The 24,674-nt window shown below is 44.5% G+C and overlaps 1 protein-coding gene across 5 annotated transcripts in view; it reads left to right on the top strand.

Annotated features, from left to right (window-relative positions):
- TSPOAP1 (TSPO associated protein 1) overlaps positions 1-24,674 on the top strand; it is a 317,131-nt gene that overhangs the window by 161,210 nt on the left and 131,247 nt on the right. For all 5 annotated transcript variants that reach the window (XM_040338277.1, XM_040338276.1, XM_040338275.1 and 2 more), the window contains one exon: positions 19,164-19,412. In XM_040338277.1, coding sequence (XP_040194211.1) covers positions 19,164-19,412 — 249 coding nt within the window. The remainder of the gene's footprint in view (positions 1-19,163; positions 19,413-24,674) is intronic.

Raw genomic sequence — 24,674 nt, 5'->3', positions numbered from 1 at the left:
TGTCTAAGGTGGTTGGTCACATTGAACATGTGCTAAGAAGAAAAAGCTCTTTTGATGGTCTTTGATGGTCTTCTGTGGAGGCCTAGGAGCTATAACCGGATCCATACCCCGAGCCGATATCAAAAGCCTAAGATGGGTGGCACGCAGGCCTCGTGTAAAGAAGAAAAGAGGTTTGCCTGTAATGTCTCTCTGCAGAGGTCTGGACTTTGGGATCCAGGCTTTGGTGTAATAATGCAACTGTGGCACGAAAAGTTACTGGCAGAGTCTTCTAAAGGTCCAGGTATGATGTTCCTCTAAGTAGGAACCCATGGAAACCTGAAGGTTGGCACAACCTTACCCGCCGTGATGGGTGAAGGCTGGATCTACTATTTTAAGTATTTAAAAAAAGGTTTTCTTCTGTGAGTAGGATTTCTTACTTGGTTTTCGCCACTAGAGGGAGTAAGTTATATACCTGGTGTATTCTTACAAAGCCATCCAGGACACGCTCAGTGAAGTCGGTAAGTTTAAACACCACTCACCTCCTCTGCTGCAGGCTCTGCCACAGGAAAAAAACTGGGGTCCCCAAAGCCCCCCAGTGGTCTGCTCTCCTTTCTCTTTTGCCATAGGGCGCCACCATGACGGTCAACTGTTTATAGGGAGGTGGAGAGGGGGAGGGCAGTGGTTGCTCGTGCCGTGCACAGCTCACCCCTTTGTGCAGGCGCTAAGAGGCTTGTTTAAAAGGCCCAGCACGCCAGAGCCTTCTGTAAAGCGGCATGGACACAGAGCTGTGGGCTGTAAGCATTCCTGTGGATTGAACCAGGCAAACCTAAGACTCCTACTCAGCATCAGGTTGTGCAGTAACCTAATATTTGTGTATTGCAAGACTGTAGCACAACAGTGATTGCATTATTTGTGATAGTCCTTACTGCAAAGCAAAGGTACTATGTCCCCCAGAAGAGGTACAAGGGCTAGTAAAAGAGGCAGTCGGAAATCCCTGCTTATGGCTAAGGATTCCTGTCAGTCTAGTAGCAGCCTCACAGGATGATCATGTGCCCCCTGTCTGGTTTTGCAGCTTCTCCTATGGCAGCTCGTGTATAAGTCACTGAGGACGCTTAAAAATTTGCTTTGGATGGCTTAGAAGGAAGGATTGCTACTAAAATCACAACTTCCTTAAAAGATGTCAGAAAACGGGGTAGATCCCCTTCATCTGCTCTGGCTCTCTCATCAGATGAGCATTCTGAGGGTGAAAAATCCCTTTCTGGAAATAAGGATCAGGTGCAATCTGAGGACTCGGAGGATGAGAAGATTCCTTCTACCTCTCAGTCGTTAAAGATGCAGGTGCAATATTATGCAGAGATGGTGCGTGCCACTTACAAATTGCCTCCTGTTGAAGCTTCTATGTCCTCTGTTGGGATCTCGGAAATCCCCACAGGCTGCATGTTCCTTTCCAGTTCATCCCTTGCTGGATAAACTGATGTATGATGACTGGGTTCACCCAGATAAACCTCCTCCTAAGCAGTTCTCCCTCCTTTATCCTATGGAGGAAGGTTTCACTAAGAAATGGGGGGGTACCTGCTATAGATGCAGCTATTTCTTGTGCAAACAAAAGCCTGACCTATAGACAATGGTCAGGGCTTTAAGGATCCAACTGATAAAAAGCTGGAATCTTTATTGAAAGCCTCCTCCTTTATGGCCGGTCCTGTAGTACAACCTGCTGTTTCAGCGATTGGCATATGTCAGTTCCTTGAACAGATGAAGCAGATAGTTAACCTCCTCCCTACAGAGGAGATTGAGTTTTTTTGAGGACCTCCCTAAGGCCCTATGTTTCACGAATGTTGCGATTATGGACTCTGTTCAGCAAGTATCCCGCTTGAATCTCCTGCTGGTTCACATGCTCAGGTCCCTTTGGTTGAAACATTGTGAAGACAATGTTTTTTGCAAAAGATACTTAGCGGCGTTCCCCCTTTGGTGGAGGATGCCTGTTTGGGGATGATTTGAATAATTACATCCAAAAGATTACCGGAGGCAAATCTACTCTGTTGCCAGTTAAAAAGAAGAGTAAACGTCCTTCATTTAAGCGTTCTCTTTCCCCAGCCCCAGGAACCTCATTCTCCAGGCAGTGGAGATGGCCTCCCCAGTCTAACACTAGGGGAAAGGTCCAGAGCCAAGCCCAAGGGCAGAAAGGGACTTGGGGTTCAAAAGCTTCCAAGCAGAACCCCAAAACTTCCCTATGAAGGGACGCCCCCGCTCGACCGAGTGTGGGGAAGGCTGCTGCAATTTGCAAACGCCTGGCCGGAAGAAGTTCAGGACAAGTGGGTCATCTCCACGTGTCCCTCCGGCTACAAGCTGGAATTCAGAGAACTTCCGCCACCCCATTTTTTTACATCAAGAATTGCCAAAGATCCAGAAAAAAGAAGGCCTTTGTTTTTGGCCTTGGAACGCCTGTTGTCCCAAGGGGTAATTGGGGTTCTACTCAAACCTTTTCACAGTTCCAAAACCAAACGGGGGATGTCCGACCTATTCTAGATCTGAAAAACCTGAGTACGTTTCTGAACATCCGCTTCTTTCGCATGGAGTCTGTCCGTTTTAATTGTCTCCACCCTCCAGGGAAGAGAATTCCTGGCACCAATAGACATCAGAGATGCATATCTAAATGTGCCAATATTCCCCACTCACCAAACATTTTTAAAGTTTGCGGTGGATCAGTACCACTTTCAGTTTGTAGCCCTTCCTTTCGGTCTGGCTATGGCACCTTGAGTGTTCACAAAGATACTGGCCCCGGCCTTGGCAAGGCTGAGGGCATGGGGCATAGCAGTAACAGCCTATCTGGACGATCTGTTGATCATAGATCAGCCCACTGCACGCTTGGGCCACAATGTGCACAGCAAAGTGGAGTATTTAGAGTACCCTAGGCTGGATCCTCAATCTGGAAAAAATCCTCCTTGCAGCCTCAGAAAAGCCTGGAATATTTTGGCTCGATTATAGACGCATCCCAAAGCAGGGTATTACTTCACAAGCCAAAGGCAAAAGACATAGGAGACCTGGTCCGAGTGATAAAGGCAAAAAGAAGGCTTTCCATCCATCTATACATGAAATTATTGGGAAAAATGGTAGCCTCATTCGAGGCTGTCCCTTATGCCTGGTTTCACTCAAGGTCGTTACAGGGCAGAATTCTGTCCGCTTGGATGTTCAGGCCCTGGACCTTCCTATGATCTTATCTCCAAAGGTTTGCCAGAGCCTCAATTGGTGATTGCTCCCCCAAAATGTATCAAAAGGAAGATCCTTTACTCCGGTTACCTGGAAAATGGTAACCACAAGACGCCAGCCTTCTAGGCTGGGGGGCAGTTCTGGAAGAGGCATCTGCCCAGGTGAAGTGGTCTGGACCTGAAAAGCTCCTATCCATCAACATTCTGGAGATTTGGGCAATTCATCTGGCCCTCAGAGTCTGGTCTTGCAGACTGCAGGGTTGTCCTGTTCGGATACAGTCCAACAATGCGACAGCTGTGGCCTATATCAGTCACCATGGGGGCACTAGAAATCTAGATGCTCAAGGAGAGGTGAATCACATGCTGTCCTGGGCAGAGAGGCATATTCCTTGCCTGTCTGTAGTCTTCATTCCAGGGGTAAAACCACTCTGGTTAATGCTAGGAAGCCGGCCTCCTGGCTCATCTAGTACAGAATCTGGAAGGCACATGTTTCCTGGTGTGAACCCAGAAGATGGCATCCTAGGAACTATGTCATTAATAGGATTCTTGCCTTTTTTCAGTTGGGCTTAAATATGAAGTTGGCCTTGAGCATGATCAAGGGGCAAATCTCGGCCTTGTCGGTATTCTTTCAAAAACTGCTTGCCTCTCATTTCCTAGACCGGGCCTTTGTTCAGGGAGCACTGCGCTTGAATCCGCCGGTTAAGTCTCCCATGTGCCCATGGGATTTGAATTTGGTATTGGTAGTTTCTGTAAAACAGACTTTTGAACCATTACACCATGCTTCTTTAAGTCTTTTGACAAAGAAACTGTTTTTTTCTCGTAGCCATATCCTCAGCAAGGAGGGTATCGGAATTGGAGGTTCTTTCATGTAAAGAACTGTATATGATTATTCATGATGACAGGGTGATGCTACGTCCTCAACTGACTTTTTTACCTAAGGTGGTTTCAGGATTTCATCTGAATTAAGATATAGCCCTACCGTCTTTTTTTTTTCCAGATCCACAGTGAGAGTGGGAAGAGACTCTCTAGGTGTTAGAGCGGTAAAGCTTTATCTGCAAGTCACAGCTCAGATACGAAAGACTGATTGTATGTTTATTCTGCCACAGGGCCCAAGGAAGGGCCAGGCAGCTTTGAAATCTACCGGTACTATTGCATGTTGGATTTGACAAGTCATTATCCAGGCCTATGGTTTCGAAAAGAAGATCCTTCCTTTTCAGGTGAAAGCGCACTTACTTGACTAGAGCAGTTGGTGCTTCATGGGCAGTGCATCACCAGGCCTCCATTGCTCCGATCTGTAAGGCTGCTACTTGGTCTTCGATATATACAGTTCGATATTAAGTTCTACCAGGTAGATGTGAGAGGGTACAAGGATGCCCCCTTCGGCGTAGTGTACTGCATGCAGCAGTATAGATCCTCTGGCCCAATGGCGGTCTTGTTTCTTATCTGTGTCTGTCTCTCCCTCAATTTAGGCATTGCTATGGGACATCCCATTAATTAATTAAGGCTCTGTGTCCCATGATGTGTGAGCAAGAAAATAGGATTTTTTAATGCAACTTACCTGTAAAATCCTTTTCTTGGGAATACATCACAGGACTAGCAGCTCCCGCCCCGCCCCTCTTTGGAGTTAAACGTGGGACACTTATTTCTTTGCTACAAAACTGAGGTATTCTCCATTTGATAGGGTATCTTCTTTTTTTTCTCCGGAAATTTTCTTTTCTTGAACATGCACATTTTTTTCTATTACATTTCTCGCACGATTCTCCCAACGTTTTTCAAAAAATTTCCAACGTGTCCGATTCCTTAAATCGGCTGTTGCTGCAGCCCACTAATGGTGCAAAATTCGTATGAAAATTCTTAGAAACGTTTTTTGAAAGAACATTCTTTCGAAATTCGAACCGTGCATGGCCGGCATAAGGGAGGGTTATAACCAGGGGTCAAGTCCTGGGCAATAAAGTGTGGGAACTCCCACCCCCCCAAGATCCACTCCCCTACCAAAAAAAAAAAGATATGCTCATATGCATAATTATTAAACCGCATGTTTTTCTTTATCGTTACATCACGGGACACAGAGCGGCATTCATTACTATATGGGTTATATGGAGTACCTTCAGGTGTAGACACTGGCAATCTTCAAACAGGAAATGCCCCTCCCTATATAACCCCCTCCCATAGGAGGAGTACCTCAGTTTTTACGCCAGTGTCTTAGGTGTTAGTCATGGTTTAGCTTGCCTCCGCATCCTTGGGATTAGGTGAGCTACCGGTTCTGTCCAAAAAAGCCTGCGCGCTAAAGTGGTCAGTAACCGGACCCCAAACCCTTGGGGTATAGCCCATAATGCTTTCTTTTTAAGAGAGCTGGACCCTGGGCCCAGAACTTAGAAACCTTTGGGGCGCCTAATGTTTTCTGTTTGCCAGGGTGCTGTATGGGCCCAGGACAGTGGATCCTTCATGGAAGAAGAAGGTTCCCAGGGCCTGAAGGTCTAGACATCCCCACGGAGATGGGGGAAGATTGGACCTCTTGCTTGGCAAAGTCCTGCGGCATGGAGCAGGTAAGTAAGGGGAAAAACCTGCGGGGCTTGGCTCTTAGCAAGTTTTTTCTGGGAGGTCACAGGGGACATGCCTAAAGGTTATGCATTGCATCTGGCAAACCAGTCACATATCATGAAGATAGGATGGCTCTATATGTTATAGTTCCCCATAAAAAGTGACCTCCCTGGTAGTGTTGTAAAAGCTGTGAGTGGGGCCTTTTATGTACAAGTGTATGTGTGTGTCAGAGAGCTATGCTTACCTGCAAGCCTCCAGGCGATGCTCTATCCAGTCCTCTCCCTCATGCCTGCAAGGCAGGCAAAACGCTGACCTCCTCGTGTGTTCACAGGCCTGCGGCTGCAGGAACAGAGAGGCCCTTCCTCCCAACCCCCCGTCGCGGGCGCGCGCGCGGTGCGCGTGCACGTGTTATAGACGCATTTGGCGCCGTTTTAGCTGGGGGGGAAGGGCGGGTCAGTGGTTTAAAGGAAGGGGCGGCCCTTCCTTAGATGCCACAGCTCATTCATTTCTCTGGCTTAAGGGAGGAAGGACTGGAGGGAAGCACGGGCGCTGAGGACACACAGTGGCCAGAAAGAATACTACAGTCTTCAGAAGATTGTGGTTTAGCCTAGGAATAGGCTGGTTTTCTTTTCCATCTCATAGTCTTTTCTTTGGCAATACTACTCAGGGGGATAGAATGTTTTTTCTTGCCTAGATTGAAAAAAAAAAAAAAAAAAAGGTGTCATCTAGGGTAGAGGAAACATTTTTTATTCCCCAAACAGGTGTTTGGGCATTTAACTATTATAAGTCCCAGGTACCAATAAGTAGCAGGTGTACCTCGGTATTGTACTATGGCATCAAGATCAGAGGGTACAAAAGGTGGGGATTCCCCCGCAGAGTCTGAGGTCTCGGATAGAGCTATGCCGCTGCTTTCCCCACAGGGAGCCGTTGGGCCATCGGGGTCTGGGGCTAGAGCTGACGCGAGTCAACCCAACCCTAAGGTGGTCACGGAAGAGGTGTTACTCGCCTCTTTAAATGAGATGCGGAGAAGCATGGGAGAAATGATAGCCGCAGCCATGCGGGGTAGTAAGCGGAATAGATCTCCGTCACCCGTGCGCGGACCCTCGGAAGAGGAGGTCCTTTCCTCTGGGGAATTGGACGACCTCTTGGACAGAGACCAAGTAGGTTCAGGGATCGAAGATCCGGATACAGAGGAGTCTGGGGCAGTCTCCCTGAGGGAGAGCTGGTGGATTCAGGGCTTGACGGACTTGGTCCATAAGGCATTCAACCTGCCTGTACCAGATCTCCAGGTATCGACGGTTTCAGCTTTGGGCTCACTGAGGGCGCCTCAAAGCAGGGCTGTGTTTCCGATCCATCCTCTCTTAGAGGGAGTCTTGTTCCAAGAGTGGAACAAACCAGACAAGGTTTTCTTTCCACCTAAGAAATTTTCTGTCTTATATCCTATGGAAGAAAAGTTTTCCAAGAAATGGGCTTCTCCTGCAGTAGACGCAGCCATCTCATGTGTTAACAAATCGTTAACATGTCCTGTAGAAAACGTACAGGTTTTCAAAGATCCAGTTGATCGACGCTTGGAAGCCCTACTTAAGAACTCCTTCACTTCTGCAGGGGCAGTAGTACAGCCAGCCGTGGCTGCGATTGGAGTCGCTCAAGCTTTATCGGATCAATTTAAACAAATGCTTGAACTTATTCCTGCCGAGCAGGCAGAAGAATTTTCGGATGTCCCTAAAGCCATATGTTTTACGGTAGACGCAATCAAGGATTCTATCCAACAAGCGTCACGTTTATCATTATCCCTTATCCATATGAGAAGACTCTTATGGTTAAAAAGCTGGGAGGCTGAGCCCCCATGCAAGAAGCTCCTGGCAGGGTTTCCCTTCCATGGAGGACGGCTCTTCGGAGAGGACTTAGATAAATACATTCAGACCATTTCAAACGGCAAGAGTACTCTCTTGCCAACTAAGAAGAGGGTTCAGGGGCCTGCGTTTAAACGACAGTCCTCCCCTGGGCAGGGGCCCTCTAATGCCAAGCAGTATCGACGGCCTCCTGCAAGAACAAACTTCGGCTTCAACAGCAGATCAAGAGGACAGGCTGTTAGGGGCAAGAGGCAGTGGTTTCGCAAGCCGGCAAAACCAGCCCCCAAGTCTACCTCATGAAGGGGCGCCCCCACCCACGAAGGTGGGGGGAAGGCTGCGACTCTTTTCGGAGATTTGGGAAGCCAGCATTCCCGACGAGTGGGTACGGTCTTCCGTGGCCACAGGCTACAAGCTAGAATTCCTAAGGTTTCCTCCTCCTCATTTCCAGGAGTCGAGGATTCCAAACGATCTGGAGAAAGGAGCCGCATTAAAGTCGGCTCTAGATCATCTACTTTCCCAGGAAGTGATAGTGGAGGTACCAGTCCTGGAACAGGGGCTGGGTTTCTACTCCAACCTATTCATCATCCCAAAGCCCAATGGAGATGTCAGGCCAATTTTGGACCTAAAGATGGTAAATGCATACTTAAAAATCCGCTCATTTCGGATGGAATCCGTGCGGTCAGCAGCTGCCACACTCCAAAAGGACGACTTCATGGCGTCCATAGACATAAAGGATGCCTACCTTCATGTTCCAATTTATCAGCCACATCAAAGATATCTACGCTTTATGGTGGCTTCGCGTCATTTCCAATTCGTGACACTTCCCTTTGGGTTGGCTACGGCCCCCCGGGTGTTCACGAAGGTTCTAGCTCCAATCCTAGCCAAGCTAAGGATCCAAGGGGTCACGATCCTAGCATACCTGGACGACCTCCTAGTCATAGACCACTCGTCTCCCGGCTTGGAACGAGCAGTGGCCCTCACGGTCCAATACCTCGAGAGGTTCGGCTGGGTCCTAAATCGAGAGAAGTCAGCATTCCAGCCCACAAGGCAGTTGGAATATCTCGGCATGAGATTAGACACAGAACAACAAGGGGTGTTCCTACCTCTGAGGAAGGTCAAAGCCATCAAGGAATTAATCCTACTGGTTCTAAGCAAGAAAGAACCGACTATTCGCCTATGTATGAGATTACTAGGCAAGATGGTGGCTACTTTCGAGGCGGTGCCATACGCCCAGAGCCACACTCGCATCCTGCAGGCAGCCATCCTGTCAGCATGGAGCAGAAGGCCACAGGCCTTGGATATCCCGTTGCCTCTCTCATCAAGAGTCCGACAAAGTCTGTGTTGGTGGTTAGACCCTCAGAATCTACTGAAGGGGAGGTCTTTCAGCCCAGTGGCTTGGAAGATAGTGACCACAGACGCCAGCCTGACGGGCTGGGGAGCGATTGTGGATGGTTCCACTCGCCAAGGTATTTGGACAAAGCCAGAGAAGCTTTTACCCATCAACATCTTGGAGCTCAGAGCTGTTCGACTAGCCCTCAGGGCTTGGACGTCGAAATTGCAGGGGCTCCCGGTGAGAATTCAATCAGACAATGCCACGGCAGTGGCATACATAAATCACCAAGGGGGGACCAGGAGTCAGGCCACTCAGAGAGAAGTGAGCTTGATTCTCCTATGGGCAGAGGCTCATGTGCCCTGCATATCGGCAATATTCATTCCCGGAGTGGACAACTTTCAGGCGGACTTCTTAAGCCGCCAGACTCTATGGCCGGGGGAATGGTCTCTGCATCCACAAGTCTTTCAAGCACTCTGCCAAAGATGGGGAGTGCCGGACGTGGATATCATGGCATCGAGACTCAACAAGAAACTAGACAGGTTCATGTCCCGCTCAAGGGATCCGATGGCCTGCGGAACCGATGCGTTGGTTTGCCCTTGGCATCAGTTCAAACTTCTTTATGCGTTTCCCCCGCTCCAGTTACTACCCCGCCTGCTGCGCAGGATCCGGGTGGAGCACATACCAGTCATCCTGGTAGCTCCAGCATGGCCCAGAAGGGCATGGTACTCACTAATCTTAAGGATGGTAGTGGGAGACCCTTGGACTCTTCCTCTACGGCCAGACCTGCTATCGCAAGGTCCGATCCTCCACCCTGCCTTACGGCATCTAAATTTGACGGCCTGGAAGCTGAATCCCTGATTCTCAGGGGTAGAGGTCTGTCTCAGAAAGTAATCTCTACCCTAATCAGAGCCAGGAAACCGGTCTCTAGGGTGATTTATTACAGGGTCTGGAAGGCCTATGTAGGCTGGTGTGAGTCCAAGCGATGGCTTTCTCGCAAATTTACCATCGATAGAGTATTAAGTTTTCTCCAGCTAGGAGTGGATAAAGGATTGGCATTAAGCACAATCAAAGGACAGATTTCTGCTCTGTCAGTGTGGTTTCAGCGGCCGCTGGCCACCCACTCGCTGGTTAAAACCTTCCTTCAAGGGGTCTTACGTATTAGACCTCCAGTTAAATCCCCGCTTTGTCCGTGGGATTTAAATCTTGTTCTGTCAAGTTTACAGAAACAACCGTTTGAGCCGTTGGCTGATATTCCTTTGGTTCTACTGACAAGGAAGTTAGTATTTTTGGTTGCCATAGTTTCCGCAAGAAGAGTTTCGGAGCTGGCAGCCTTATCCTGTAAGGAACCATATCTTGTTTTTCATAAGGACAGGGTCGTTCTCCGCCCTCATCCTTCCTTCCTTCCGAAGGTCATATCCAGTTTTCATTTGAACCAGGATTTGGTATTACCATCCTTCTTCCCTAAACCTACTTCCAGAAAGGAAGGGTTGCTGCATACCTTGGATATTGTCAGGGCCATGAAGGCCTATCTTAAAGCTACAAAGAAGATCCGGAAGACAGATGTGCTGTTCATTCTACCGGATGGGCCCAAGAAGGGGCAGGCAGCTGCAAAGTCCACCATTTCTAGGTGGATTAAGCAATTAATCACTCAGGCCTACGGCTTGAAAGGGTTGCCTCCTCCAGTATCATTAAAGGCTCATTCTACTAGAGCCATGGGCGCCTCCTGGGCAGCACACCACCAGATCTCTATGGCTCAAGTTTGCAAGGCGGCAACCTGGTCTTCTGTCCACACGTTTACAAAATTCTACAAGTTGGACGTAAGAAGGAATACTGATACTGCCTTCGGGCAGGCAGTGCTGCAGGCTGCAGTTTGAGACCCTCGGATTCCGGGGGCTCCTCTTTTTTTGAGTTAAATTTAAAATTTAAGATTATTTTTCTCAAATAAGTTGGATTTATTATGATTTGAGTATATCTCTAAATTAAATCCTTTTGTCTTGGAGATGTTCTCCCTCCCCTCATTGTAAGCATTGCTTTGGGACATCCCATATAGTAATGAATGCCGCTCTGTGTCCCGTGATGTAACGATAAAGAAAAAGAGATTTTTAATACAGCTTACCTGTAAAATCTTTTTCTTGGAGTACATCACGGGACACAGAGCTCCCACCCCTCTTTTGAGGACCATTTTGGGAGGCATACTGCTTGCTACAAAACTGAGGTACTCCTCCTATGGGAGGGGGTTATATAGGGAGGGGCATTTCCTGTTTGAAGATTGCCAGTGTCTACACCTGAAGGTACTCCATATAACCCATATAGTAATGAATGCCGCTCTGTGTCCCGTGATGTACTCCAAGAAAAAGATTTTACAGGTAAGCTGTATTAAAAATCTCTTTTTTTTAATTTTATTTAAAGCAAGTTCTTTTTAAATCCCGCGATCGGGTTCCGCGGCCCCGGAACCCGATTGCCGCTGGAGTCCCGCGATCGGTCCCCGGCTGTGTTCCCCGTTCTTCACTGTGGCGCTGTCATTGATCGTGTGTTCCCTGTTATAGGGAAACACGATCAATGATGTCACACATCCAGCCGCGCCCCCTACAGTTAGAAACACATATGAGGTCACACTTAACCCCTTCAGCGCCCCCTAGTGGTTAACTCCCTCTTTTATAGCATTTTTTGCTGTGAAAATGACAATTGTCCCAAAAATGTGTCAAATTTGTCCAATGTGTCTGCCATAATGTCGCGGTCACGAAAAAAAATCGCTGATCGCCGCCATTAGTAGTAAAAAAAAAAAAGATTAATAAAAATGCAATAAAACTATCCCCTATTTTGTAAACGCTATAAATTTTGCGCAAACCAATCGATAAACGCTTATTGCGATTTTTTTTGATTTTTTTACCAAAAATAGGTAGAAGAATACGTATCGGCCTAAACTGAGGAAAAAAACATTTTTTTTATATATTTTTGGGGGATATTTTTTATAGCAAAAAGGTAAAAATATTGATTTTTTTTTTCAAAATTGTCGCTCTATTTTTGTTTATAGCGCAAAAAATAAAAACCGCAGAAGTGATCAAATACCACCAAAAGAAAGCTCTATTTGTGGGGAAAAAAGGACGCCAATTTTGTTTGGGAGCCACGTCGCTGAAACAGCAGTAGGTTCTCTGTGGGCATCCCTCTACACAAGCCATGATCGCAATTGCAGTGTCACACAGTTGCCAGTTTGTCCATTTTCACTGGCTGATGTAATTTGGAGTTTTTTTCCCCTAGATGGTCATTGAATACAAAATTCTTCATTAGCTTTGTCTCTTTATAAAAAAGTGCAAAGGATTTTATGTTGCTAGTTGTGATACTAGTGAGGTTTTTATATAATTGTGTCTGTTGCTAGGCATTTTTCTTAGATCACAGCAGGGCAATGCCAATATCACCAGCTGATCCAATTTTTCTTTCATCCTCTGCTGTTTTTTTGACAGGATGCAGGCAGGTGCAAGCCTTTAACGATTTTTGAACAATGAGGAGACCTAAAGATGTTCAAGCAGTGATGAGACCTAGAAATATTTTCTATAAAATAGAATTCAGTACACATCTAACAGCTGTTTATTTAGCATTTGGAGATGTATTGTATATCTTTCAGCTAACAAGCCCAGAGCACGACGAGTTGTACTTGTCAGCCCCTTATTGGCATTTAAATAACCTACAGAACACAGAAGTCTTGGCATTAACGCCACAAAGATAAAACAAAACAAAAGGACATTAGGAAATCTAGTGTTGTGGACAATGTTGCAAACGGACATTGTGAGATACCTTTAAATTGTCATAGAAACTTAAGGTATCTAATTACTGACCAAGATAATTATGTACATCAGAAAGATAGCCGACATGCTTGCGTCCTTCTGTAATTTGTGTAGACTATTCATAAACGGCTTACCTCTAAAAAATGGAACTCGCCAGGTGTTTGGTATAATTATCTGAACTACAGAGCAATTAATTTTTTTCAACACTGCTATGAAAAGTTCACTGTGTGTGTTGTGTATGTGTTATTTTCTAGCTGCATGCTCACCTCTTTCATATTTCTTTTTATCAAAGCAAGCAAAAAAAGCTATCAAACATGCCCTTTTTTGTAACTGCAGATACTATGGAGTAATTCATCCTTAAACATTTCTAACAGCGATCCAGGATATGTATGTGAGCTGCTCAGGCTGTATAGGCATGAAGTCCTGTGCCATCCACTGTGAGTGCTGGCCAGGAAGGGAGCTTGTCTATCCTCCAGGCAATGGTAGAGAGTGATAGGTGTCCTGGAAGCTGCACATCAAGTAAAAGCCTGCTGTGTGATTGTCGATGGCAGTCTCAGCCTGGACCTCCAACACGTTCACTATGCCCACCGGAGCTTACTCACTTTCTACCAAACATTTCTAACAGCTTAAAGCTGAACTTTAGGATAAGTCGAGGCATTAGTATTCTTGAAACTTTGTCTATTTCTTCCAGATCTGTGCAGTCATCCGGCGTAAAACTTTGTACCAATACAGGAGCTTCCTGTAATAAAGACCAGACACTGCTTCTCTCTCTCTCCTTGTGTAGATTGACTGGTCTTGTTATACACACCCTTATGTAGTTTTCTGCATAGGCTATTTATAGAACATGATGATGTCACTGCTACATTTACTAGATAATAACTGGGTTTTCATTTGGTGCACAAAAAGTGGGGTTATATTGTTTGTTGTTATTTAAAGCGGTTGTATACCCTCGGAAGAATTTTTTTTTTTTTTTACCCCTGTAAGGCAAAAGGCATAATGAGCTAGTATGCACCGCATACTAGCTCATTATGAAATACTTACCTTGGAACGAGGAGCCGGTAACTCACCTGGTCCACACTGAGGTAGCTGACATGTTGCCTCTGCGTGTCTCCTGGGTATTGCGGCTCCAGCGCTGTGAGTGGCTGGAGTCACAATGTCGTCACTCCCACGCATGTGCGTGGGAGACTTCTTTCAGGCAAGGTCTGGCGCCTGCCGGGCTTTCAACCGAAAATCCCCTGTGCGCATGCGCCGCTGCAGTCCTGGCTCATTGCTACGGGAATATTTTTTTTTTTTTTACCTACAGGAATGCATCAGCCCTGTAGAAGATACTGTGCACCCTTTATTTGCCACAATGTGCACTGCCACGGATGAGCGGGTGACCATTCAAGCCAAACTAGATGACCTGGAGAACCATTCATGCAGGAACAACCTCCACTTTGTGGGGTTCCCCAAACATTCGGAAGGATCTCACCTTGAACGGTTTTGCTGCTCCTGGCTACAGGATGTTTTTGGCAATGATGAAACTTTGTCGTCCTTTTGACATCGAATGAGATGAACCACACACCTTTGCGATCTCCTCCCTCAGGAGCCCCTCCGCGCTCCGTCATTCTTAACTTCTGGCATAGTCGCCGTTCTACGTATCGCCAAAGTAAAGAGGGTCGCTCAAATATAATGGCAATACCAGCTTTGCCTATTCTGACTTCTCGACTGAAGTCCAATGCCAATGCACCTCCTTCGCAGCTGTGAAGGCCTACAATTTGCCATGCTTTTCCCTGCTAAGTTGCGTATCATACATGATGGTAAAGCTCACTTCTATACAAACCCAAAGGAAGCTATGGCCTGGCCGAATGGCCATTTGGAGCTGCACCCAGACGTTGGATGCAACTGACCCTGGCTGTTGATACCCAGAATTTTTCTTTGACTTTATGCTGAAGATTTCTTGATCTAAGAATCTAAGAATGGAGAATACCATACCTGCATACACGGTTTCCTATCCTGGCTGATTGCCTGCTGTGTGAGGGGGGTTGTTCTTCCATGCCCTGTTGGTGCAGCATCCTGTTTTGTTTGGATTTTGGCCACGGACCTGCCTTCTATGTTCTCAGCGGCCCACTTCCAGAAATTTGGCATGTCCACTGCCATTTTGTGCCCCTCTGCTTTTGCAGTTTTTCATCCTGAACCAGGACAATTCTACCATTACCAAGAGCCCTTACGGATTCAATACAACCCCCCATACCATTTTTTTGGCGTGGCTACGGGACGTTTCTAACCTTTGGTTGAGTGTTTTCTTCAGGGATCCAAGGCTCGCTATGTTTGGGATGGCCAAGCGGGGAGGGTTAAATAGGATTTTTTCCCTGGACCTTCTCCAGCCTTTACTGATGATTGAGGCTAGATTTTTGCAAAAAAATGTTTTGTTTAGTTTTTCATTTACTTAACTTCTCTTTTTATATTTAGCTTCACACTCCCTGACTTGTATATGTTATGGATGGCATGGCCTACAGTGTTTGTCTTATGCTCTATATCCTTACTATAGTTGGTATGCATTGATTTACTAGGTCTAAGCCACTAAATATAATATCTTGGAATGTTAGAGGTTTAAATTCATCCCAGAAGTGGTCCCTGGTCTTTTCTGGCTTGAAAAAACATAAACCCCATATAATATGCCTTCAAGAAACTCATCTCACTGGCACGAAGGTACGGTCCATTAAGCGACCAAGTTTGACTAATTTGTTTCATGCTACCCATACGACCTACTCTAGAGGGGTCTCTATTCTGTTGACTAAGTCCCTTCCAGCAGAGATTTTGCATGTCAAGACTGGCCCAAACGGAAGATTTGTCATACTTTATGAATTGTCTGTGATATTTACATTGGTAAATGTTTATATCCCTCCCCCTTCTCCTCAGACTTACTCTCCAAATTGTCCCTTATTCTCCTGTTTAGGACCCGGTCCCCTTGCTTTACATGGGAGACTTTAATGCTGTTTTGAACCCAGCTGTGGGGGGTTGGGGGTAGATCCTTCACTTCATTTACTGATTGGGCACAGGAATATGGCCTCACTGAGATATGGCGGTGGAAGCATCCGAATGTCTGTCGGTACTACTGCCATTTCTGATTCCTTCCACACTATGTCCCGTATAGGTATGGTGTTTGCCTCAGATGTTACATTTCCTATTGTTTTGAAAGTGTCTTATTTACCTAGAGGTGTATGACCTTGCGCCCCTTTCTGTGGACCTTCTTCTCCTCCTGGCCTTAAGTTCCGCAATTTGGTGACTGAATTCCCAGTGGCTGGAGGATGAGGTGGTACAGTGGGAATGCAGAAAAGGTATTGTACATTTTTGGAATACGAATCTGAGACGCTTTTAAGACTACGCTGAGGGGGACTTTTATGTAAATTACTGGTGCTTTGTGTAAAAATACCCAACAGCATATCGAGGAAGTAGAAAATACCATGCTGGCAGCAGAATCTGCCCATGTCCGAAACCCCGACCCTAATACACGGGACACATGGTTATACAGCCGCAGAGGGTTTATGAGCTCAGTTTGCTTGACCTTACACAAAAACACATTCTCCATATTGCCCAAAAAACATTTGAACATGGTAACAAGGCTGGGCGCCTATTAGCCTATATAACTAGACCAGAATATTTCCCTCTATCTATTCCCCGAATCTTGACTTTTCAGGGTCAGATTGGTGACATCCCTCAAGATATTGTGGAGAGCTTTCTAACCTTTTACAAAGAACTCTATGCTACTAGAGTACACTACTCTGAATCCCAACTAAGCGAATACCTAGAACTCTCTCTCTTTCCTTTCTGTCAGTTAATACCCATGAGGACCTAGAGGTGCCTCTTTCTGAAGAAATAGCCCTGGTCATTTCACAGCTATGAGTACGAAAGACACCAGGCCTGGATGGTTTCCCAGTTGAATGATACTCACTTAAGACATTTATTATGATGGTTTCCTTCTTTCTACATATAACATGGCCCTAGTAACCAGAGTTCCCCCCCCCCCCACACTTTGCTAGAGGCTCTGATTATCCTGTTAAAACCCTGTAAAGATCTTCCTAAATGTGACTGCTACCGCCCAATATCTCTCACCAATGGGGATGTTAAGATCTTAGCTAAAATTTTGGCCAACCATCTGAATACTGTGGTTGCAAAATTAGTAAGGAGCAATCGGGGGCTTTATACCCGGTTGGTCCACAAGGATGAATATTCACAGGTTGTTCCAAAATTTACAGTAATCCACATGATTGTTCTCCTCCTCATGCTATCGTATCCCTGGATACATGTAAGGCCTTTGATAGTGTGGCATGGCCCTACTTGTTTCAAGTGCTACAGCTTTACGGATTTGGCCCTCATGTTATAGCTTGGATAAGACTCCTTTTTATACATCACCACTGGCCCGTATACAAGTTAACTCTCATGTACTGATGCCTTGCCAATAACTAGGGGCACTAGGCAGGGGTGTCCATTGTCACTCTTTTTATTCGCCTTGGCTATGGAGCCTCTTGCTATACGTATTCCCTTCAATTAAAGGCCTCCCTATTGGTACCATAGAGGAGCATGTTTCGCTTTACACAAATGACACCCTAGTTTATCTGGCTGACACGACTCCTTAAAAACTCTTCTGTCTGTCTTAAATTCACACCTTTGGCAACTACTCTGGCTTCCGGGTGAATTGGGAAAAAACTAATCCTTTTTACCTTTTGGATCAAGCGGCGATAACTATGATTTAGCTGGACTTCAGACTACAAATTGTGTCTTCCTTTAGATGCCTACAAGTTCTAGTTCAATTACCTTTTATCTTCTTATAATAACAACATTTTGTGCCCCCTATTAATCCAGTTGCACACTAAGCAATGGATGGATCCACCCTTGGATCTTATGGGAAGGGCCAATGTCCTTAAAATGTTATATTTATTATTATACAGGATTTATATAGCAACAACAGTTTGCGCAGCGCTTTACATCAGGGAAGACAGTACAGTCACAATACAAATCAATACAGGAGGGATCAGAGGGCCCTGCTCGTTAGAGCTTACAATCTAGAAGGGAGGGTCAAGTGGAACAAAGGGTAGTTAGCTGTGGGGGATGATCATATGGACTTAAATGAAAATACAGTTTTTACCCAAGTGACTAGTTACATTATAGCCAATTCCCCCTGCAAAATCCCCAAATCCATTTTCACTTGAAACGTTGCATCTCCCACACACACTTGGCAGGTTTAGCATTTCCCAACTTTTATCTCTATTACTTGGCATCCCAACTGGTCCATATCCATGACTGGCTACACCCAGTGGCAGCCAATGCCTCCACCACTACAGAGGGGGCTGTTGCCTCCTCCTTAGAAACCCTCCACAATGTTATATATAGGGGGCGTGTCCCGGATTGCCCGGGCATGTCGGTGTTATGCACTTCCCTCTCCTCCTTATTTGTTTTTTTGTAAAAGTCTGCACCAAGAAGTCCCTGACATATCCTACATATCCTACCTTTTATTTAATCTCCAACACTTTTTCTAATAATGGTATATAAACTACGTGTATTCAGGCTTCTAAGGTATACCTTTCATTTTACCTGGACACTGTAGGTGACTTTTTAACATGGACAGATTTAAGGCCTCATACACACAAGATTGTGAAAATAAGCAGCATTTTTTCCTGGCAGAATTTGGCAGAAAAAAAAACAACGATTTTACCATTTGTATCTGCATATAAAACACACGTTTGTGCATGTGGCATTTGAGAGTAAATGCATTCTACTGGCCAGAATATAAATTTGATTCTGGTCATTGAAATACATTACCACGCATACATGTGCGTTTGGCTCTGGCCAAATGCAGTACTGAAGACCGCAGAGGCTTGAATCCTGCTCGTTTTGCGAACCGAGTCAGAATTAAAAAATAATAGCTTGTATTGCGAAACGCTCATTAACCTGGCATTTTAGTGGTCTCAAGGGCTATAACTTCAACTGATGTACACTTATTGGGATATTTTTGGGATTTTTGTTTTTTTTTAACCAAAGACATGTAGAAAAATTTATTTTGGCCTAAATCTATGAAGAAATTAGATTTTGTTGGATATGTTTTATAACAAAGTACAGTGTACAGTGTTGCATGACCGCACAATTGCCAGTTAAATTGGCACAGTACTGAATAACGAATAATGACCCAATCATGAAGGTCAAGTGGTTAAATTATTCTGGATATTGGTAAATTCAGAAAGCATGTCACTTTATTTACTTTTCAGCTTCCTGTATAAATACTGTGTTTTTGGTGACCGGTTCCATTTAAGATGCCATAGCTATACCTTCTTGCTACTTGTTCAATGGTAAAGACCACTGTGGGGATTAGTCTTTCGTTATCTCCTAGGCATCTATTATCTATTATTTTGTCTTTTTAAGCTATTGCAGCTTGTATTTGTTGTTTTTCTGTATATATCTATTAATGAATGTCATGTTTAATTACATGCAGGATTTTCCAAGTTTGTTGAAGTTCAATGACTTTAATCGCCTGCTACATGAATCTCAGAAGGAAGTTCTACGGTTACAGAAGCAAATTGCATTAAAATACATGAAGGAATCCCTTCATTTGTCAAGGACTGAATCTCACAGTTCTCCAACACCTGCTGAAGCCATGTATTTGAACAGATTAATTCATCCTGAACAGCCCACACAGGACCCAGATAATTCGATAATGGCAACTTCAGTAGATTCCTTTAAGGTAGGAGAGCTGGCTGTAATTATTTTAAAGTGAAAGTCTTCTTTTGAAAAGAAAAATATAAATAACCAAAGTATATCTGTCTAAGCAAACGTCTATAGAGTGACATGTAAATATTGCTTTGCAAATATGACTTCCTTACGTTTTTTTTTTTTTTTTTATAAGTTGTCCGATAAGTTACAAAAAGGTTATGGTAAAATGCATTTTGCATTCAAAATCACATGACAAGTTGCACCCCATTGCCGGCAATGGAACTGTTTAAATTACTGTGACTCGGTGACGCAGTGACTATGAAAAAGGTTTCTGCACTACTTTTTTTTCGATTTTCATTGCAACGTTCATAGACTTATGTTAAATAAAGTCTTAATGAAATCAGGGGTGCAAATCACACTGAACTGTGGCTTTGAAATTGAGCTGGAGTAGCATGATTTCAAAGCCTCAATGGTGGGAACCAGAACTTTGTGATAAATACAGCTTTAATTGCTTGTTGGGCATGACCGTGCTTATGGTCTAATTTCAGGGGCAATTGGCACACACCCTACAATTTCCAACAGTAAGGCCCCTTTCACACAAACACATGTCCATTTTCACAGACTCCACTTGCTCAGCAGGGATCGCTTTGTTGATCCCCGGCGGATGACATGTCTGTCTCAGCTCACTGTGCAGGGACGGACTTGTCAGAGCTCCGCTCTCCTCTATGGGGGATCGGATGAAAACTGATCCGCCTGTCCATTTTCATCCGTTTCGATCTGCCAGACGGATGGAAAATGGTGTTTGCATCTGGATTCATCGGAGCAGATCGGATGTCGGCAGATATGTCAACGCTGACATTCGTCGCTCCATAGACCTGCATGGTGTGGCCGTTCAGGTCTGCCTAAAAAACTGACAGGCGGACCTGAACATGTGTGAAAGGGGCCTAAGAATCTGCGGATTCCTGCCTCTATAATGAAAGGTGTGTATGAATAGCGGTTTGCATAGCCAAGTGACAACCTGCAGTGATCATGGCTAGACTAACACAAAATGCGCCCAGCTATGATCACCGCAGGTATTCTCTGGATGTGTGAACATGTCTGTCATTGCAGATTCTTGCTGCTAAAAATCGCCTGTGTGAATGCACAGCTAGAGAAATCCCAAGATACAGATTTCAAGTGCACCTACATCTTATGCCCAGACTGGCTCTTGAATTTTACTTCAAATATTCACCTCTGAAAAAAAGTGGTTTGTTAATAAAAATTAAAGCCATAATGTAAGCTGTGTGTGTGTGTGTATGTATGTATGTATATGTATATGTATGTGTATATATATATATATATATATATATATATATATACACACACACACAGTGCCTTTTGCGAAAGTATTCGGCCCCCTTGGAACTTTGCGACCTTTTGCCACATTTCAGGCTTCAAACATAAAGATATAAAACTGTAATTTTTTTTTGAAGAATCAACAAGTGGGACACAATCATGAAGTGGAACTAAATTTATTGGATATTTCAAACTTTTTTAACAAAAAACTGAAAAATTGGGCATGCAAAATTATTCAGCTGTAAGTCGCTCGGGGTATGTCTCTCTCAAGTTTTGCACATCGAGAGACTAACATTTTTGCCCATTCCTCCTTGCATAACAGCTCGAGCTCAGTGAGGTTGGATGGAGAGCGTTTGTGAACAGCAGTTTTGAGTTCTTTCCACAGATTCTCGATTGGATTCAGGTCTGGACTTGGCCATTCTAACACCTGGATATGTTTATTTGTGAACCATTCCATTGTAGATTTTGCTTTATGTTTTGGATCATTGTCTTGTTGGGAAGACAAATCTCCGTCCCAGTCTCAGGTCTTTTGCAGACTCCATCAGGTTTTCTTCCAGAATGGTTCTGTATTTGGCTCCATCCATCTTTCCATCAATTTTAAACATCTTCTCTGTCGCTGCTGAAGAAAAGCAGGCCCAAACCATGATGCTGCCACCACCATGTTTCACAGTGGGGATGGTGTGTTCAGGGTTATGAGCGGTGTTGCTTTTACACCAAACATAACGTTTTGCATTGTTGCCAATTTTGGTTTCATCTGACCAGAGCACCTTCTTCCACGTTTGGTGTGTCTCCCAGGTGGCTTGTGGCAAACTTTAAACTGCACTTTTTATGGATATCTTTAAGAAATGGCTTTCTTCTTGCCACTCTTCCATAAAGGCCAGATTTGTGCAGTATACGACTGATTGTTTTCCTATGGACAGAGTCTCCCACCTCAGCTGTAGATCTCTGCAGTTCATCCAGAGTGATCATGGGCCTCTTGGCTGCATCTCTGATCAGTCTTCTCCTTGTATAAGCTGAAAGTTTAGAGGGACGGCCAGGTCTTCGTAGATTTGCAGTGGTCTGATACTCATTCCATTTCAATATTATCGCTTGCACAGTGCTCCTTGGGATGTTTAAAGCTTGGGAAATCTTTTTGTATCCAAATCCGGCTTTAAACTTCTCCACAACAGTATCTCGGACCTGCCTGGTGTGTTCCTTGTTCTTCATGATGCTCTCTGCGCTTTAAACGGACCTCTGAGACTATTACAGTGCAGGTGCATTTATACGGAGACTTGATTACACACAGGTGGATTCTATTTATCATCATTAGTCATTTGGGTCAACATTGGATCATTCAGAGATCCTCACTGAACTTCTGGAGAGTTTGCTGTACTGAAAGTAAAGGGGCTGAATAATTTTGCACGCCCAATTTTTCTGTTTTTTTGTTAAAGTTTGAAATATCCAATAAATTTCGTTCCACTTCATGATTGTGTCCCACTTGTTGTTGATCCTTCAAAAAAAATTAGTTTTATATCTTTGTTTGCCTGAAGCCTGAAATGTGGCAAAAGGTCGCAAAGTTCAAGGGGGCATCATCCGCTAACGTCTGCAATCCCATAGGGATACATTACAAGTCCGTAAACGGACTTGTAATAAACGGACCGTTTGTCCGTGCGTGTGAAAGGGCCCTAAGAGTGAATATAATACATCACCTCTCCTTTGCTCAGGGAGACCTCAGCACCATATCTCCTACATCTGAATGGCATCCTGCTATTTAACTAAACAGATGTTTGGTAAACTCAGCCAAAGCATGCTTCACCACTGTCTGGAAACACAATTTTCCTCTGCCTACCTAGCTTTCATTCACTAAATGCAAGCAATTGGCTTTGATTCACTAAATGCAAGCAATTAAACAAATGGAAGACTCTACCGCTTCTTCCAAATGATACATTTATAACCAACTGGGCATCCTGCATTCACTTCACCTCCACCCAGCACATTAAAAATGTTGAATCTATGTGAATAACAAATCCTAAGGTTGGCAGCATTAACCAAGCTGCAAGGTCTCTATGCACTGGTCCAGGCATACAGGCTACTGCACCCCCCTTCCCTTCACCCCTTGTCTAGAACCCTACTTCCTTCCTTTTTCTACCCAACGCTGTATCTGCCTTTGATTCCCTATATGCTAAAAAGCAATATCTAGGCTAATGTCCGGCTGTATTCCCACCTTCCCCCGAGTTGAATCAAATAGCCCAGTGGATAAAAGAGGATTAATGTCTGACCAATTCAGAGTATTCATGACACCTACTGTAAAGCCCCATGCACACAGGGCGTTGGCTAACCTCTCGTTAATGCTTTTTCTCTTTCTGATGCCTTTTACAGAAAGACGCTTCATGTATGTAAACACATTTAGGTATGTCAAGTGCTTGGGAGTTAGTTCTATTCTTTGGCCAAATTTTTGCCCATTTATATGAATTGGCGCTCAAGGACATTGCTCTCTTAGCGTTATTTTCCGTTTTAGATGCATCAAATGTATGTTCTGCCAAAATAAAGCAGCTGCTGCTGGACACACTGGCTACTGCTTCTAAACTCTATTAAACGTCTAAGTGTGCATGGACACATAGGCTAAAATGGAGAGGTGTTAGAGGCAGAAAAAAAAAAGCCAGACACCCCAAAAAGCGGCATTAAGTGTGTTGTGTGTAAATGAGCCCTGAGGCTTCCACTGCCCTCTGATGAGTGACATATGACAAGTTCTGGTTTTATAAAAAGTGATGATGTGTTATAGTATAGTTCTCATTACAGCAGTGCCTGGGTAGGAAGCCTGTACCTGAATGCATATTTTATTCTTTTGTATTTAAAAAAACTAAATATAAGTTTTGATAAAAGCATAATTATAAATAGGTTATAGACAGTAGATAGCGGTTGGATGTGCATATGTATTGTGACGACCAAGTCGTTGTCTCTACACACTAGCACATTGGTCTAAACCAGGGGTCGAGAAATAATGCCCCATTGGTTTCAGTGCGAGGAATAGTGCCCCATTGTTGCTATCAGTGGCAAGAATAGTGCTCTCATTGGTGCAAGTGGGTGGAATAGTGCCCCATCATTGGTAACAGTGAAAGCAATAGTACCCCATCATAGGTGTCAGTGGGTTGAATAGTCCTCCATTGTTGGTGTAAGTGGAAAGAATTATGATCCAATTTTGGTGTTAGTAGGAGGAATAGTGCCCCAAGGGCCGATAAAGGCAAGCAAATGGCTGCAGTTTGGGGACCACTGGTCTAAACAATGTCTTATGCTGCCTGTATAAGAGTACATCTTTCACCAAGAACCATGCAAGAAGTACTGTATTATTAGATCTTTCCATTCTTGTTTGCACCACTGCACAGCTCAGAGCCTCTACAATTACTTTTTAAAACTGGGTTAGCATTATGTTTTGGGCCATTACAGTGAAGGGCACAATCTACCGTATTTTCTGTAAACAAAAATCCCAGGGCACAAATGGCAAACAATGTACATCTGGAATGTTGCCCAGACTTGTTAAAAACTAAATTACAGTTTTCAGAATCTGGAGTAAAAGCTATAACATGGAGGAATAGGAAAGACCTTTAGTAAAGTTACAGTAGAACCTTGGTTTGAGAGTAACTTGGTTTGAGAGCGTTTTGCAAGACGAGATACATTTTTTAATACAATTTTGACTTGATATACAAGCGATGTCTTGATATAACAGTAGCGCCATGTCACAACAGAGTATAAAAGATAAGAGGTGCCTCCAAGTGTAGCAATATGTTTACATTTAATGAAGAATCAACATTTAGAAACTCACATGGCTGATGAGATGATTAAATGAGGCACATCTAAGTATGCAGTCAATCCTCCACCACTAACTACGCCATCCCTTCCACGCTGCGCTCCTCGAGCGGTAAAAGCCTCGCTTTCAGTTCGCTCTACTGCAGGGTAGTCTTCCCGGTCACAATGCAGACTG

This window comes from Rana temporaria, chromosome 2, assembly GCF_905171775.1.
Source record: "Rana temporaria chromosome 2, aRanTem1.1, whole genome shotgun sequence".
Classification (NCBI taxonomy): Eukaryota; Metazoa; Chordata; class Amphibia; order Anura; family Ranidae; genus Rana; species Rana temporaria.
The sequence above is the reverse complement of the archived record's forward strand: the minus strand, read 5'-3'. Positions and strand labels throughout refer to the sequence as shown.